At 37.7% G+C, this 13577-nt stretch overlaps 1 protein-coding gene across 4 annotated transcripts in view; it reads left to right on the top strand.

Moving 5' to 3' along the window:
- Positions 1-13577, top strand: part of LOC108138104 (rap1 GTPase-activating protein 1) — an 85092-nt gene that overhangs the window by 50337 nt on the left and 21178 nt on the right. The window contains exon 1 of one of the 4 annotated variants that reach the window (XM_041710490.1): positions 203-1658. The exons of the other annotated variants lie outside the window; for them this stretch is intronic. Coding sequence (XP_041566424.1) covers positions 1458-1658 — 201 coding nt within the window. The 5' untranslated portion in view covers positions 203-1457. Of the gene's footprint in view, positions 1-202; positions 1659-13577 lie in introns of those variants that run through there. 4 annotated transcript variants of the gene reach the window in all.

The raw sequence follows: 13577 nt of genomic DNA, 5'->3' as shown, positions 1-13577 counted from the left end.
TGTCTGTTTTAAAATAACAAATAAGTAAACAAATACGGAATATGATTTAACTTCGTTTTGTATCATGTTTAATACATATTTCAATAACCGCTTAAACGCCAGATTTTTAGTCATCATGTGTCATTTCCGGCCCACTGTGCGTCGGCAGAGCAGAGCGACTGACGCAGCGGCAGAGGCCGGGGCAGCGAACAACATTTGGTATCTTTCAGTTGCCGTTTTTCCGTTGCCGCAACCAGACGTTTGAGCCGGTTTGAATTCGAAAATCTTGCTCTCTTTTTCGCGCTCGTGTTTTTGTTCTTTACGAATTCAAAACAAAAACAACTACCGAGGAGCGGACGCATTTTGAGTTATTTTTAAAAAGAAGAAGCTGCAGATCTGCTCTTTTTTCTCGGTTTCTCCATGCCGAAACCGAAATAAAACCCAACAACAACCGAAAACCGATTTTGTGAGTGCAATAAACCAAACTGCATCGGTGTAAATATGCGTGTTTGGTTGTGTGTTTGTGCGGTGCATCTACGAAAATAAAACACGCATCAAAAATCATACTATAAATATATATACTCTCATCTATAGTCTAACCGATACGAGTGAAATTATTTGCTTAGAAATTGGTTGGCCGAAAATTTGAAAGCCCCAATATTTACATATAAGCCGCAGTTTGACAGTCACCCAACGGGAACGCAAAAAACCCGTCAAACGGGTTAAAAAACTCGTAAAAAAAGAGATATTTATGAAAAATCGTTACTTTTTTGTGTGAGCCAAACAGCCGAAAGCAAAAAATCGGCAAAAATTATAGCAATTACCACAGAATATATCTTTAGACCCGAGAACGCCCTCAAAGAAAAACCCTGCAGTTCCAAGCCAAGTTTTGTGAAGTAACGTAGCAACAACTGCAATTTCAGCATCAGCAGCATCTATGAAAAACAGTAATTTGATCTAAGAACGCCCACTAAACAAGAAGAACCTTTGAAGGAGTTAACTAAAGAAGCCACAACAATAACAACAGCTGCAACAATTGTAGAAAAAAAACCTGTGCGTTTATTAAAAGCTTTTGTTAGAGGTTTAGATATAAGATATTATATCTTTATTAGCAGCATAACAGAGAAAAATATATCTCGAATGAAAAAATACATTTTTAAATGCAGCAAATGCATTTTTAAATCAACATTAAAAAAAAAAAACATTAAAACCATCAACCTATCAAGATACCGTATGAATTTTGAGCAATAAAAACAAAATACGAGCAACAACATCGAAGAAACATTCAGTATTTTAGCTTTAAAGATTACGAGAAGGTGGTTTTAATGAAGTCTTAGACCAAAATCTTAAAAGCAGCTACAACAGCAACTGCAGCAGCAACAATCGCCGCAGCAGTAACTACTGCAGCAGCAGCAGCAACATCAACAGTGGCATTTCATAGCGAAGGCGCCGAAAGACGTTGGGTGCGTCAGGCAGTCATGGGGGTATTGAGGTGGCGCGATTCCCCCGGATCGCGTATATCGGGCTCAATTGGCAGCAGCAGCAGCGGCAACAGTAACACCAACAACAATCATCACCATAGCAGCAGCAACAGCAGCAGCAACAACGCTCATCAGCAGCAGCAGCAGCAACACAACAACAACCACATCAACAATAATAACAACAACAACAATCGCGAGGTATGTGTGGGTTGATATTTACCCGATCCCATTTCCAATTCCAATTCCGATTCTGTTTTGACACCAACAACAACATTACATTACATTTGGGATACATTTCCATTAATTAAATGCAATTTGGGCGTTTATAATTGATGTTGTTCGCTGGTGTTGCCCCTTGTCGTTCACCCCTTTTTGGCATTGTTTGCGGTTAGTCACAAACACGTTGTTGCACTTTTTGAGAGCAATTGCCAAGTGTGGGTGTCAAAATGCAACTAGAATGCGAGTTTTGAGAGCAATTGAATGGTGTGTTGAGAATTCATACCATATGATAATATTTAAAAGATATTTTGATTTAAAGTTTTGTCTTTTGCCGATTATATCCGCTTGTGAGCAGCTATCAAACACCATCAGCTGCCCTTCTGTGCACAAGTTTAGAATTGCTAATTAGTTTTCTACATTTAACATTTATATATTTGCTAGTTTTGATTTGTTTATCGTACATACTAAAAGCTTGACTTGTTTTCTTGAATAAATTTAGCGAGGAATATTTAATTTAATTTTAAAATGTTTATTTAGTAACATTTTAGTAAAGGAAATATAAAATCATTTTTAACAACGCTATGAATTCCAAGCGGAATGAAACTAAATATAATTTATTGCCGTATTTTTAATTTTCCCTTGTGATCTTTGCATACAGTTCGCCAGCCTCATCATCGACTTTAATACCCCTTTTTAATACCCCTGATAATGGCCCTTTGAACTGCACCATCAAACCATTGTGAGCTCTGTCCCGGATCGTTCTCAATGGCTTATCAACCGCCACCGAATATGGCTTTTTTTAATACCAAAAAAGTGAATGAAAAGCGCTCGTTTTATTGTAATTTCCATAAAAATGTTACTCAGCGGCTTTTCACACATGACTTGTTCTCTGTGCGAGTGTGTGTTGTTGTGTGCTTTTAAGTTGCTTAATTTAAATAAAGTCAGAATCAACAACTTCGTCAGCGCCCCACTGATAACACATGTTGAATGATGCTGTGTAATTTTTATGTCGCAAGACAGTGACTACAAATTGTTGGTAGACTACCTAGAAAGTCGAGAATCTTTGGAGGCAATTTGCTGGTCGATTGGAAAAGGAACTAGAAAATGGAGAGAGACACAAGAGACGGCCAGAGTTGACACATTTCGTATAAATCACTCAACAGACGCCGTCGCAGCGAAAGCGGTATTGAGTTTTTTGCTTTTGGTCCGATGTCTAGGGAACTCATGATTATGATGACGATGATTGGGTTGTTGATTGTGATTGAAATTGTGATTGCATTCATCATCATTATGCCCATTAGCCGCATTCTCCGCTCGAAGCTTTTACCTACGCACTTTTACTTCTACCCAAGCTTCTCTGCCTGTCTCCATGTATCTGTATCTCGAAGATACTTTTGGCTTGCACAACTTTCGCCAAACACACAGATAGATCGCACGCTCCAATTGAGGTTTTTAGCCTCGTTCTCCATTCGAACTTCCCAATTCCCAAAATTGTTATCGCCACCTTTTTACATTCCTTTGTCTGTCGCTATTTTATCCGCATTTAATTCATTTTATTTGCGCCTGTTTCTTTGGGAATTTCTTATGCACACACAAAAATTTTAGCTTGCTGTTTTATTTGTTAATGTGTACAATTTTAGTTTACAGCTGAAAAGTGCGAGTAAAGCATGCAATTTACTTATTTGATTATATTATATAATGATGATTTAAAGTTAAAAATAATTAAATATATCATCATATAATACACCTTTTTGTTTTCTGTGCACATATATTTGAACAAAAATTATCTTTGAGGCCCCATTCAGTCTGCTGATGATACAGATGATGATGCTGAAAACAAAAAGCCACAAACTTTCGCTGCTTGCTTAGCAGATACTTTTGAATCTCTCTCCCCCTTTCGATTTCGTAAGCATTCCACATGTGCTATCCCTTTGTGTATCTGCCAGATACTTTCAATGCCTACATATCAGCTGGGGAAATTTCTCGCTGCGTTTGATGTCAAGGTTTCCCCGGCTAATTCTGACGATAAAGAGAGCCACTTGAAATGTTTAGAGAACTGCGTTTTTCTCCAACCCAAAACCTCCCGCTGTGTGTGCACTTCAAGATATAAAGATACAGAACAGGGGTGGAGAATTCTGAAACTGAGAACGAGTTGAAGAAACCGCCTCAAGGTCTCTCGGAAACGCTTTCGCTTTTTGTCGCCACTCGAAGACTGTCTGCCCTTAAATGGCCAGCATGTAACTAACGATCGGCGCAGAGGTGCAGGCAACTCCTATACCTAGCAGTTCCCCCGAATCCCCCATATATACCCCCGGAATAATGCATATGGATTGCAGTTGAGCTGGAGGCGCGTGTCTTGCATAATGGCCGACGATTAATGGGTAAAAAAAGAAGGAGAATGCCAGAGAGGAGGGAAGAGAACTGCTAATGAAAAGACTCCTTTTCTGTCTACCCGTTTTTTTTTTTTAGTGATTCATGGCATTGGTTCTCCGTCATTTAGTCAACCGTTCAGTTAGTCAATTACTAAAGCCACCGAGTACTTCCTTCTGGGAACGACCAGCACCGGATATCCATTTTGCATTTTGCAAAAAAAAAATAAATGAAAATAAAGCAAAATATGAAAAAATAATTTATGTTTCTCTTTGACAATGATGATGTTGTGAGGAGAACGATGATGATGATTATGCCATGCCTCAGTCTGATTAAAAGCAGACAACAATGCCCACACAAGAGGGAAAAAGTAGGGAGAAGGCGGTAAAATCGGGAAGGGGAACTCCAGACAGAGGACAACCCACACGAGACAACATGCCGAATGCTCTACTGCAGGAGAAAGACAACCCGATAAGAGCAGGTAGTGCCTGAGATCCTATATGCCAGATAAGTCTGCAACTGATAGATCAATGAATGGTAAACAAACCCAGGAAGAGGAGAGAAAGTAGCTATCGATAGGGCCTTCTGAGAAATGTTTTGAGGGTTAATATCAGTCAAAGATCTTGTTATGGGAGGTAGAAAAATGGTTAAGAAAATATCGCTTACTGTTTACTGTTAGATAATTGTTAAAACGTACTACAATGTGCGATAATACAGTAAAATGGATAATGGAAAATTAAACAAACGTGTGCTTCTAATACTCTACTACTCTAACTTATTATAAAAATACTTCCGGCTAGATTTTCAGACCCTAAGTATTTTACTTTAATTACCATAGCATTTTCTCTTAAAGCGTTACCAGTACTTCAATAATTTCTAAGCCGGGGAGGCTACACGTGTTTCTCCATTTTTATCGCCTGCCTTCTGCAACACCCCCTTTTCAAGCCATTCACATTGGCAACAATTGTTGGGTCTATACATACAATGCCTTATATATGTACATATGCATATATAGTATATATGTAATGGCAACAAATGTGATGACAATGCGGCATTAAAAAGCATGAAAAACCTAGCCAACAATTGTTTCGTATTTTGTTGCTGCTGGTTATTGTGTAATGTTAAAAGTTGTGTTGACGACATTGACTTGCCTGCATTGTTTTTGTTGTACCTGCTGCAAATGGCAGCGGTAAAAGCAACGAAAAAAAACCGAATATATATAAATGAAAATATGAAATTGCGTTGAGGGCGATACAATGAAAACAATTCTGTGTATTTGTGGTTACAGAAATGGAAGCTTTGGCCAAACATTGACACTAGCTTATTAGCTACCTTAACACAGTTTTCTGTGAGCTATCTTCACACTCTTTTTCGAACATGTTCACCTTTATCTTTTTCTTTTATCGCTTTGAAAGCGATAAGATTTTGGAGGTCTTCGTCTGCTTTTATTTGCCTGAAAAAATAAAAACTCTAGATAATTTGTCTTTTTTTAGATATACAAATTTAAACTGTAGATAAGGTCGCGTATTATTTGTGTTTCTTTTCTTTAATGATTAAACAATTTTCGTGTTTATACAAGAAAACACTTTTTGGCAGCTGCTTGGCTTATTTTATTTTTTTTTTGTTTGAGGGCCATCACAGACACACTTCCACCTTCCACAAAAAATCTTGACAAATTGAGAGCTGACAAAATTGCGACAGTCGATGTCAACTGTTGACAAATAAAGTGGTTATATGGCGAAATCGGTTCTAGCCAAGAGATATGTGTATACTATGCCAAGCCCACACCTTTTTACAGCTCGAAATTATGAAATGTTTCTCCCAAAAGTTTCACTCAAAAGAATCTGTCAGTCTTTGTATAGCTGTATCTTTTGTTTGCCCACCCCAAGCAAAAGTAAAAGTTGTTTCACTTTTCATTATGGACGGTCATAAATAAGCCCAGATATTCGGACTTAATATTCTGTTAATACTTTTATTATGTTGCCCATATTTTCACATTGTTTTCTATATGCAAACTATTTCGTTCGATATATTCAGTGTATATATTATTATACAAAGATTTTAATCGCTTTCGCTTTATTTGTTTCCCAGACAAAACAAAACAAATCGTTTCTATAGAAGCGGTTTAACTCAAACGAAAAACGATTTTTTAATGGCAAATTTGTGAAAATTGCTCGCGCTTATTTCAATTTGTAATTAATGAAAAATAGTTGCCATTGTTGCTATTTTATTGCAATTAACTTTGGCAGCCATTGTGTGTGTTCGTTTTGGCCTCCGATCGGCGAACTTGGCGCCTTTTTTCTTGCTGTTTCTAGTTGGCGACGCACTGAAGTTGCCAAATGTTATTGACCCAAATTGAAAACGTATAAAAAAAGAATAATACGCGAGGCAGCCATTCGAAACAGAACCAAGCAAACAGAAAACGCAGAAAACCCGAAAAAAAAGTACAAACAGTGGAGCTTGGTATAGTGGCTAGATGGCTCGATTTATGGCCACATGGTATACTATGGACTGGAGGCCGACATCGGGCAATTTATATTGCCTGACATTCTGACACGACTCGGGCAAAGAGTGAAAAATGCAAGTGGAACTTAAATTATATGAGGCAGATCAATTTTAGTGGCCAGTGGATGTGGTTATTGTGGCTGAAAAATAGCCTAAAAAAATAAATAAATTTTAATTGGGCTAAAAAAAGGTAAAATTAAAAAAAAACTTGTATTTTCCTAAAAAAAAATATGTTAGATCTGACTGAACAATAAAACGTTTCTGTCTACTTCTTCAAAGGCCAATGAACCTTGCTAAGACAAGTACTATATTTGATATTAACGTACTTTAAAAGAAAACCCCTTGGCAAACATGTAAATTACATGAATCCATATCAACATAGAACGTCGGACAATCTTATCTTATCGGTACCCATCGATTACTTCATTTGCTTGCCATTGAGGGGCCTATGATTCCATTATTAGGTAAAGGGTAAAATGACATGCGGTACATACTGTATGTCTCAACTTTCCCAACTCTTTTTGAAAACCTAGTGTTTGCACTTCTCTTGTTTGCATACATGTTTTTTATTTTTATTTATACGCATTCCTTGTCTTTCCGTTTATGGCAAGTATTTGCATATCTGTTATCCGACTCTAAGTTTTGTTTAAACATTGGCAAATTTAGCACAACCCTCCCCCGGCATTTCCCCCTGCTGTTGGCCCCAATTGCAGCAGCTGAGCCAACAGACGCCAGTAGGCTCGGATTTTCCAAAAGTGCGGGCAAAAACGAAACAAAATTCCTCAACCCGAAGTGGAAACCTTGCCGCGTCTGTTTGTTGACAAACTAATTGCAACATTTTGCATTTTGAGATCGCTTTTAATTAGCTAGATATACAGATGCGAACGTCATCTGAGGCCGAGACCGAGACATCGACTTCGACTTCGACAGCAACTTGACTTTTACTATCAATTAACATAATTGGCGGCGCTTGCTCCGTTCGTCGTCTCCCGATTCGATTATTTGCTCAATGTAATTTGTCATGATTAGATACATTTGGCTAAACTGCAACTGTTTCGTTAATTGGCGGCAGAGTCTTAAAGGCAATTTGGGTCACACACACACATACGCAAAAAACCAACTGGAGGAATTTCAATTTTTAAAGCAACGGCGATTTGGCCGACGAGAACTCTGCGGCGAAATCTATTAGCCAACTGGCGGTCTTTGAACTCTCCGTTTCTCCGTTTCCCTGCATTTCTCTATGAGCCGGAGATTTATGTATATCATAATCATCGCTGGCACAGCTTCAGAGAAGGCCTCCAAGGCATTGCACGATCAAGTTTGCCATTTTGTTGATACCTCTTTTGGTTAGGGCTTTTTCGGCTTACTTATATGTAGCTCAGTAAAATTTAAAAAGATGATATATATAAAAATACAAGTGAAAGCTCGAAACACTTAATGATTTATACAAAACTTATAAATTAGAATTACAATACCTTTTTATATATTCAAAATAATCAAGGTACCTGTTTTTTTTTCAAAAAATTGTTTCATTTATATATTTTTTAGTTTTGCGGTACATTAATCTTCACATTATTTTTTATACGCTTAAAATGGGTATTCTTTATTCGTTTTATTTTTATTTGTCTTGAGTTTTGTGGGCCATATTGCGCATACGCCACGTTCGCCAGTCCTAGATGGCAAAGCCGAGATATGCGGGCCCCTGCTGCATTTGAAGCCTGCTGCAAAGCCAAAGCGAGATGCTTATCCCCAACTGGCCGAGATGAGATGGCTTGAGAATCATTTTGCGGCTGTTGTCTTCTTGCCACGTTTGTTGTCTTTGTTTTGCCGGGCCGAGAAGTGAAAAGTTGCCATAAGAAGCAGCAGCAGCACCGTTTATTTGTTTGGTTTTTTTTCAATGCGTTGGTGACCCAGAAAAGCTTTCATATCAGCTGCCAACTGACGGCTATGGTGGTTCTCGTGGATCTGGTGGTGCTGTAAAGTGCCCGAGTGCAACCGCAGTGGATCGGGATCGGGAACAGCTGCAAGTGTTTTGCTCCAGGCCGCTTCATTTTACTGCCACTCCCCCTCACTTCGCGCTCTGAGGGCCTCTCGAATCATCGTCTGTCGTCGCAGTTGAAATGCAAGTGGGAATCGGAATTGGTTCAGCATATGGTCATGACGTTTGCTGTACTTGGGTAGACTAATTTATGGGCGAAGCACAGAAAAAAATAGGTTATTGTCAGTCTCAAATTTCCTACCAGTGTTTTGTATCTCAGTCCCAAAATTTTCTACCAGTGTTTTGAATCTTATATTTTTTTAAAATAAAGTAAAAATACAAATTCATTCAAATAGTTCAATATGTATAAATAAACACCGATTATTCCCAGTCTAATATATTGTTAGCTAGTCGATTTCCAACATTTTTTCTTGCGCAATTGGCATTAACTTGTTCGATATTTCAGCTTTATTCCGACTTCAACACTTTACGCATGCCATTTTATTTTTTTTCTTTTATTACTAAATCATTATATATATATATTTATGAAAAACTTGTGTCATTAAAAATTTGCATGCCTGCTAAGTACAGGTTTCTTTTTGCCTTTTTTTGTTCATTGTTGCCGTGAGTGTTAAACGAGTTTTATTTACAAACAATTTTCACTCGTAGTTGATTTCACAGTTCTCGTGTTAAACGAACAAGTTTATTTGGCTTAAGTTTGCTGTTTGCCGTTCAAACGAGCTGTTGACGAAGCCACGCTTATGTAATCATAATTTACCCAATGGCTGTCAAACTATACACAGCAGAGCTGGGATCGAAATTAAATTACAAAAAAACAATACCAGTAATTAGTACTAATAAATCAAAATTGTTAATTTAATCATTGTATTGGATTGGCATTAGTCAGGATACAATTATAGAAATATACGAGTATACATACAAAAGTGAATAAAGTAAATAAAGTGAATAAAGTAAGAAAATACTTAATTAGTATTGAAACTTTTTCATTAAGTCTTTGTTTATAAATAGAAGTGGCATCATTTGAAAGGCATTAAGGCAAGTTTGAGTTAATGTCTCTGGGAAATCTAGTCAAATTCTTTTCTCTCAGAAAACATCAGAGACAATTTCTTTGACCAACTTCTATCACTTTCAAATTCTATTTAATTGGCTCTCAGCTTGATTTGTTCTGATATATTTTTTCCGATTCGCTCTGGGGCATTTTTCTCGCTCTCTGTCTTGGCAATTTTTCAATTTGCCTGTCGACTTGTGCTTGCCGACTCGATTGCTTTCTATGACATTTGCAATTGCTGGAATTGCAATGGCAATTGGTTTGGAAATTTTCTGAATCAATCGTTCCAGCGCATTCCTCTCTATTATTTTTTTTAACAATTTCACTTTACCCGGCAAAACTTTCATTTTAATTAGGAGCGAGGCAAAAGCAAAACAAAATCAAATCAATTTCAGTTAACTAGCCAAGAGATTGGATTGGAAAACCGACCGCAAATTCAATTTTCAGAGGTCAATTAGCCAAACTCTTGATGGACATGTGGCCCGGGGAGAAACCGGTTTCGGTTCAATTTTACAATTTTTATTCACTTACTATTTGAAAGGCAAAAACAAAATATTTTTCTGCTGCTTTAGTTTTCATTGTTGCTCAACGAAAAGTCAAACGTGGCTAATTACGAGGCATTGCTGGCGTCATTGCTTGCGGCAATTTCGTGCGCAAGGTGTGTCTGAGCAGCAGTTTTGCGGACCCGTCACAATAACACTCGCAGAGTCACCCGATCGCGATTGAAACCACCCACCCAAATGGCCTTTGGGTGCACTTGGGTTTCAATTGCGAAAATCACTGGAAAAATATGTTTACAATTTACATTTAAGAAAGACAGCGGGAATTAGATTTTTAAATTCAAAAAGTGTCAGTGAATTTAAATATAAGTGGCAATAGCAAAAACTGAAAAGGCTTAGTATATATTAGTTTTTAAATATATAATTTGATAAGTTCAAAAGCGTGTTATGTCAGTTAATTTTAAACTCATTATTCTACTCTACTTATTTAAAAATATATACTTCCCATATTTCTCCAAGTGCGGCATAGAAAAATGTTTAGAAACCGAGCTCTTGTTGATAGGGATTGAAAATTGAAACCCTAGTTATCCTTCATGCTTCGTCTGGCAGTCTAGACATTGTATTTCTCCTAATTGATACAGGCAGTCGTGAGTTGAGTCATATGGAAAACTATCAAACACTAAACAAAATCAAAAGACCAATAGCCGCGACTTGAGTCATCCACCCAAGAACCAATAAATTTCCCACCAATGTCCCATAAATTCCGAACCAATACTAGAGATTCAAACTATCTATTCACGTTCTTGGTTCTTTTGTATTTGACTATTTTCAATAAATCTTTTGTGTTCTCTGCTGCCATTAGTATTCACACACTCTTTGGTCTATTTTAATCAAAGCCAGTCAAGTTCAAATGTCAATGGCAAGTAAATTGAGTAAAATAACACAAAATCAACGTTTTGCTAATGGACAGGCAATTTTGCGTTCGCACATGCTGTCGCACAGATATACGAATGTATCTTTAATTGCCGCAAATTGCCTTTGAGCTGACTTTGCTATGGATTTTTTTCTCTGCCCATTTTCATTTTTTTTTGTGCTACAGTCAAGTCAATTTACATCCTGCGGAGGAGGACTCGAGTGGGCGCTGTGGGCGTGGCAGCTGCGCGTAGGTGGCACTAATTCAGTTTCCTGTCCCTGGCGCCCGCCACTTAATGACAGGCGTCTCGTCTCGTTGCCTCCTTCCCGAATATTCTGTGTAGCCTTCCACGAATCGAGTACCGAGGTTTTTATTCCCCTACCTGAATTTCTTGGGGGTTTCGAACCATGTGCTGTAGTCACGTTCTCGGGATCGCGAACCAAGTCATATACCGGTCACCTTTTCGTAAATCCTCATTACACCATGTCACACGCTTCAATATCTGACTCTCTCACTCCTTTATTTATTTTTAGTTAATTGTTTATGGTTGACTTTTTCTGTTTGGCTCGTAAAAAGTATACTTTTCTGAAATGTTTATGGGTGACATCTGAAAACCAGCGCCAGGTACGGCCATACAATTTAATTTACGATAGCTTTGTATATATTTTTAAGAATGTGAGGCTGGTCACGTCGATGTTGCTTTGGCAAACAGTTTGCAAATTAATGAGGCAGTTTTGTAAATGGGAGAACAAGTTTAGACGAAACTCTAATACACATTAAGCTACCCAATTAGTTATTTTAGTTTTAGTTTCTAACTATTGAAAAAGAGTATCTTAAATCTTTAAATATTTATATTTGTCTTCAATAAAAGAATGAAATTAGAAATTTTCGTTGCTTTTGTGCCCCATTTAATTGATAAATATGACATATTTAAATTTCAATTATTTTCCCTGCTGCCGCTATCATTTATTTACGTTCAGTCACAATTTTATGACTGTTGACTTAGAACTTCTTTGTGAATGCATTTAACCCACAGTATTATTAATGCAATGGCACACAGTGCTCCAAAAATTATTTCAAATCACCCCTCGTGAATAAATATCAGCATTTCAGACATTAGATAAGCGATAAGCTGGGCCATTTTGCTTTTGTTCCTTTATTTGCATATGATAACAGTTTATTATTGATTTTTGTTTTATAGAACGAGCGACAAAAGCAAGAGACACACCTCCCGAAATTAGATAATTTTAGTGGGTAATAACCAAACTAGTGTCACTTCATTTGACATGATTATAAGCCGCAGCCGCAAAACAAGAACAAGGTCCGTAAAAATATATATGTTTTTGTTTATTTGACGGATTATAACTTAACAACTACAGATGGCAACAAGAACTAAAGATCAAATGAACTGTAAACATAAAACAAATGACTCAGTCGTAAGGGCTGAAAAAAAATGTTACTTTGGGCTGAAGAGCTTCCTGTGCAGATTGCGCAATTCCCTGAACCACAGCAGCCATGCCATCGCACAGAAAATGAAAAGCAATCCTTACATGGTCAAACTCACCAGGTGAAAGCCTTCGTTTCCATGGCCATTCTGTCAGCTGTCAAATGACATTTATTATAAAACATTTAAATGTCAACTTCGATCGTTTTGTGGCCAATTGTTTTCGCTGTCGCTGCCTATAAATTTCCAGCAGCTGACGATGATTTGTGGCCGGGGGTAAATACGGAGTAGTTCCTTTGGGCCAACTCAAACGAGCCGTCAAATGGTCAGTCTTCTGTTTTGGTCTTTTCCATTTTTTTTTTTGTATTTTCATGTTGCCCAGTCTTTGTCTCTTTTCATTTGGCTCAACAGATCGCCGACTGAGCTGCTGGCATGATGTCATATCGGATAGACAAAGGCCGAATCAGTTGCCAAGTCGTCGGTTCTGTCCGGGGTTGTGCCCTAACGGAAACGCTAAGAGGAGCTCTTAAAATTAGTTATTTTAAAATGGCAGGGGAAATGGTTGGAAATATCTTTACCTTTTAAATGATAAATATGGGTTTGTTTATGGTTGATTTATGAGAAGCCTTTAGGCTGTCTTGTCTTCCAGGTGAAAATTGGTATTAAGAGCCTTGCTTATAATAATTAAATAAGGGGTATTTTGTTTTCGAAAATAACTTTTTTCTATCCAAAGATAGATAACAGTGATAAGTTTTAACTTGTATGCTGTCTAGTCATTCTTGTTTTTCTTCACATGGCTAATTCTGAACGTTGTCGCTGCTGTTTTTGCATTTGGGCGTTCCTTCGACATATGATTATTGTAATTTTCAGCCGGCGCCTGTCCCAAAAGAGGGGTTACCAAACGGGGAATGATATGATGGGGTCTGCCCACCATCGTACCTCCAACTCAACCCTTTTGCTGTTCTCTGTTTTTGCCATTTGCCTCTATGATGATTTAATATGTAGGCAACTCGCTTATGACATGGAAACCAGCCACAAGCCGCAAAACGAGGCGAAACAAGAACTGTGTGAATGGAATGGAATGGAATGAATGGGTTTGAGAAATGGTGGCTAAAGGGG

This window comes from Drosophila elegans, unplaced genomic scaffold (assembly GCF_018152505.1).
Source record: "Drosophila elegans isolate 14027-0461.03 unplaced genomic scaffold, ASM1815250v1 contig_814, whole genome shotgun sequence".
Taxonomy (NCBI): Eukaryota; Metazoa; Arthropoda; class Insecta; order Diptera; family Drosophilidae; genus Drosophila; species Drosophila elegans.
This window is presented reverse-complemented; position numbering and strand designations above follow the sequence as displayed.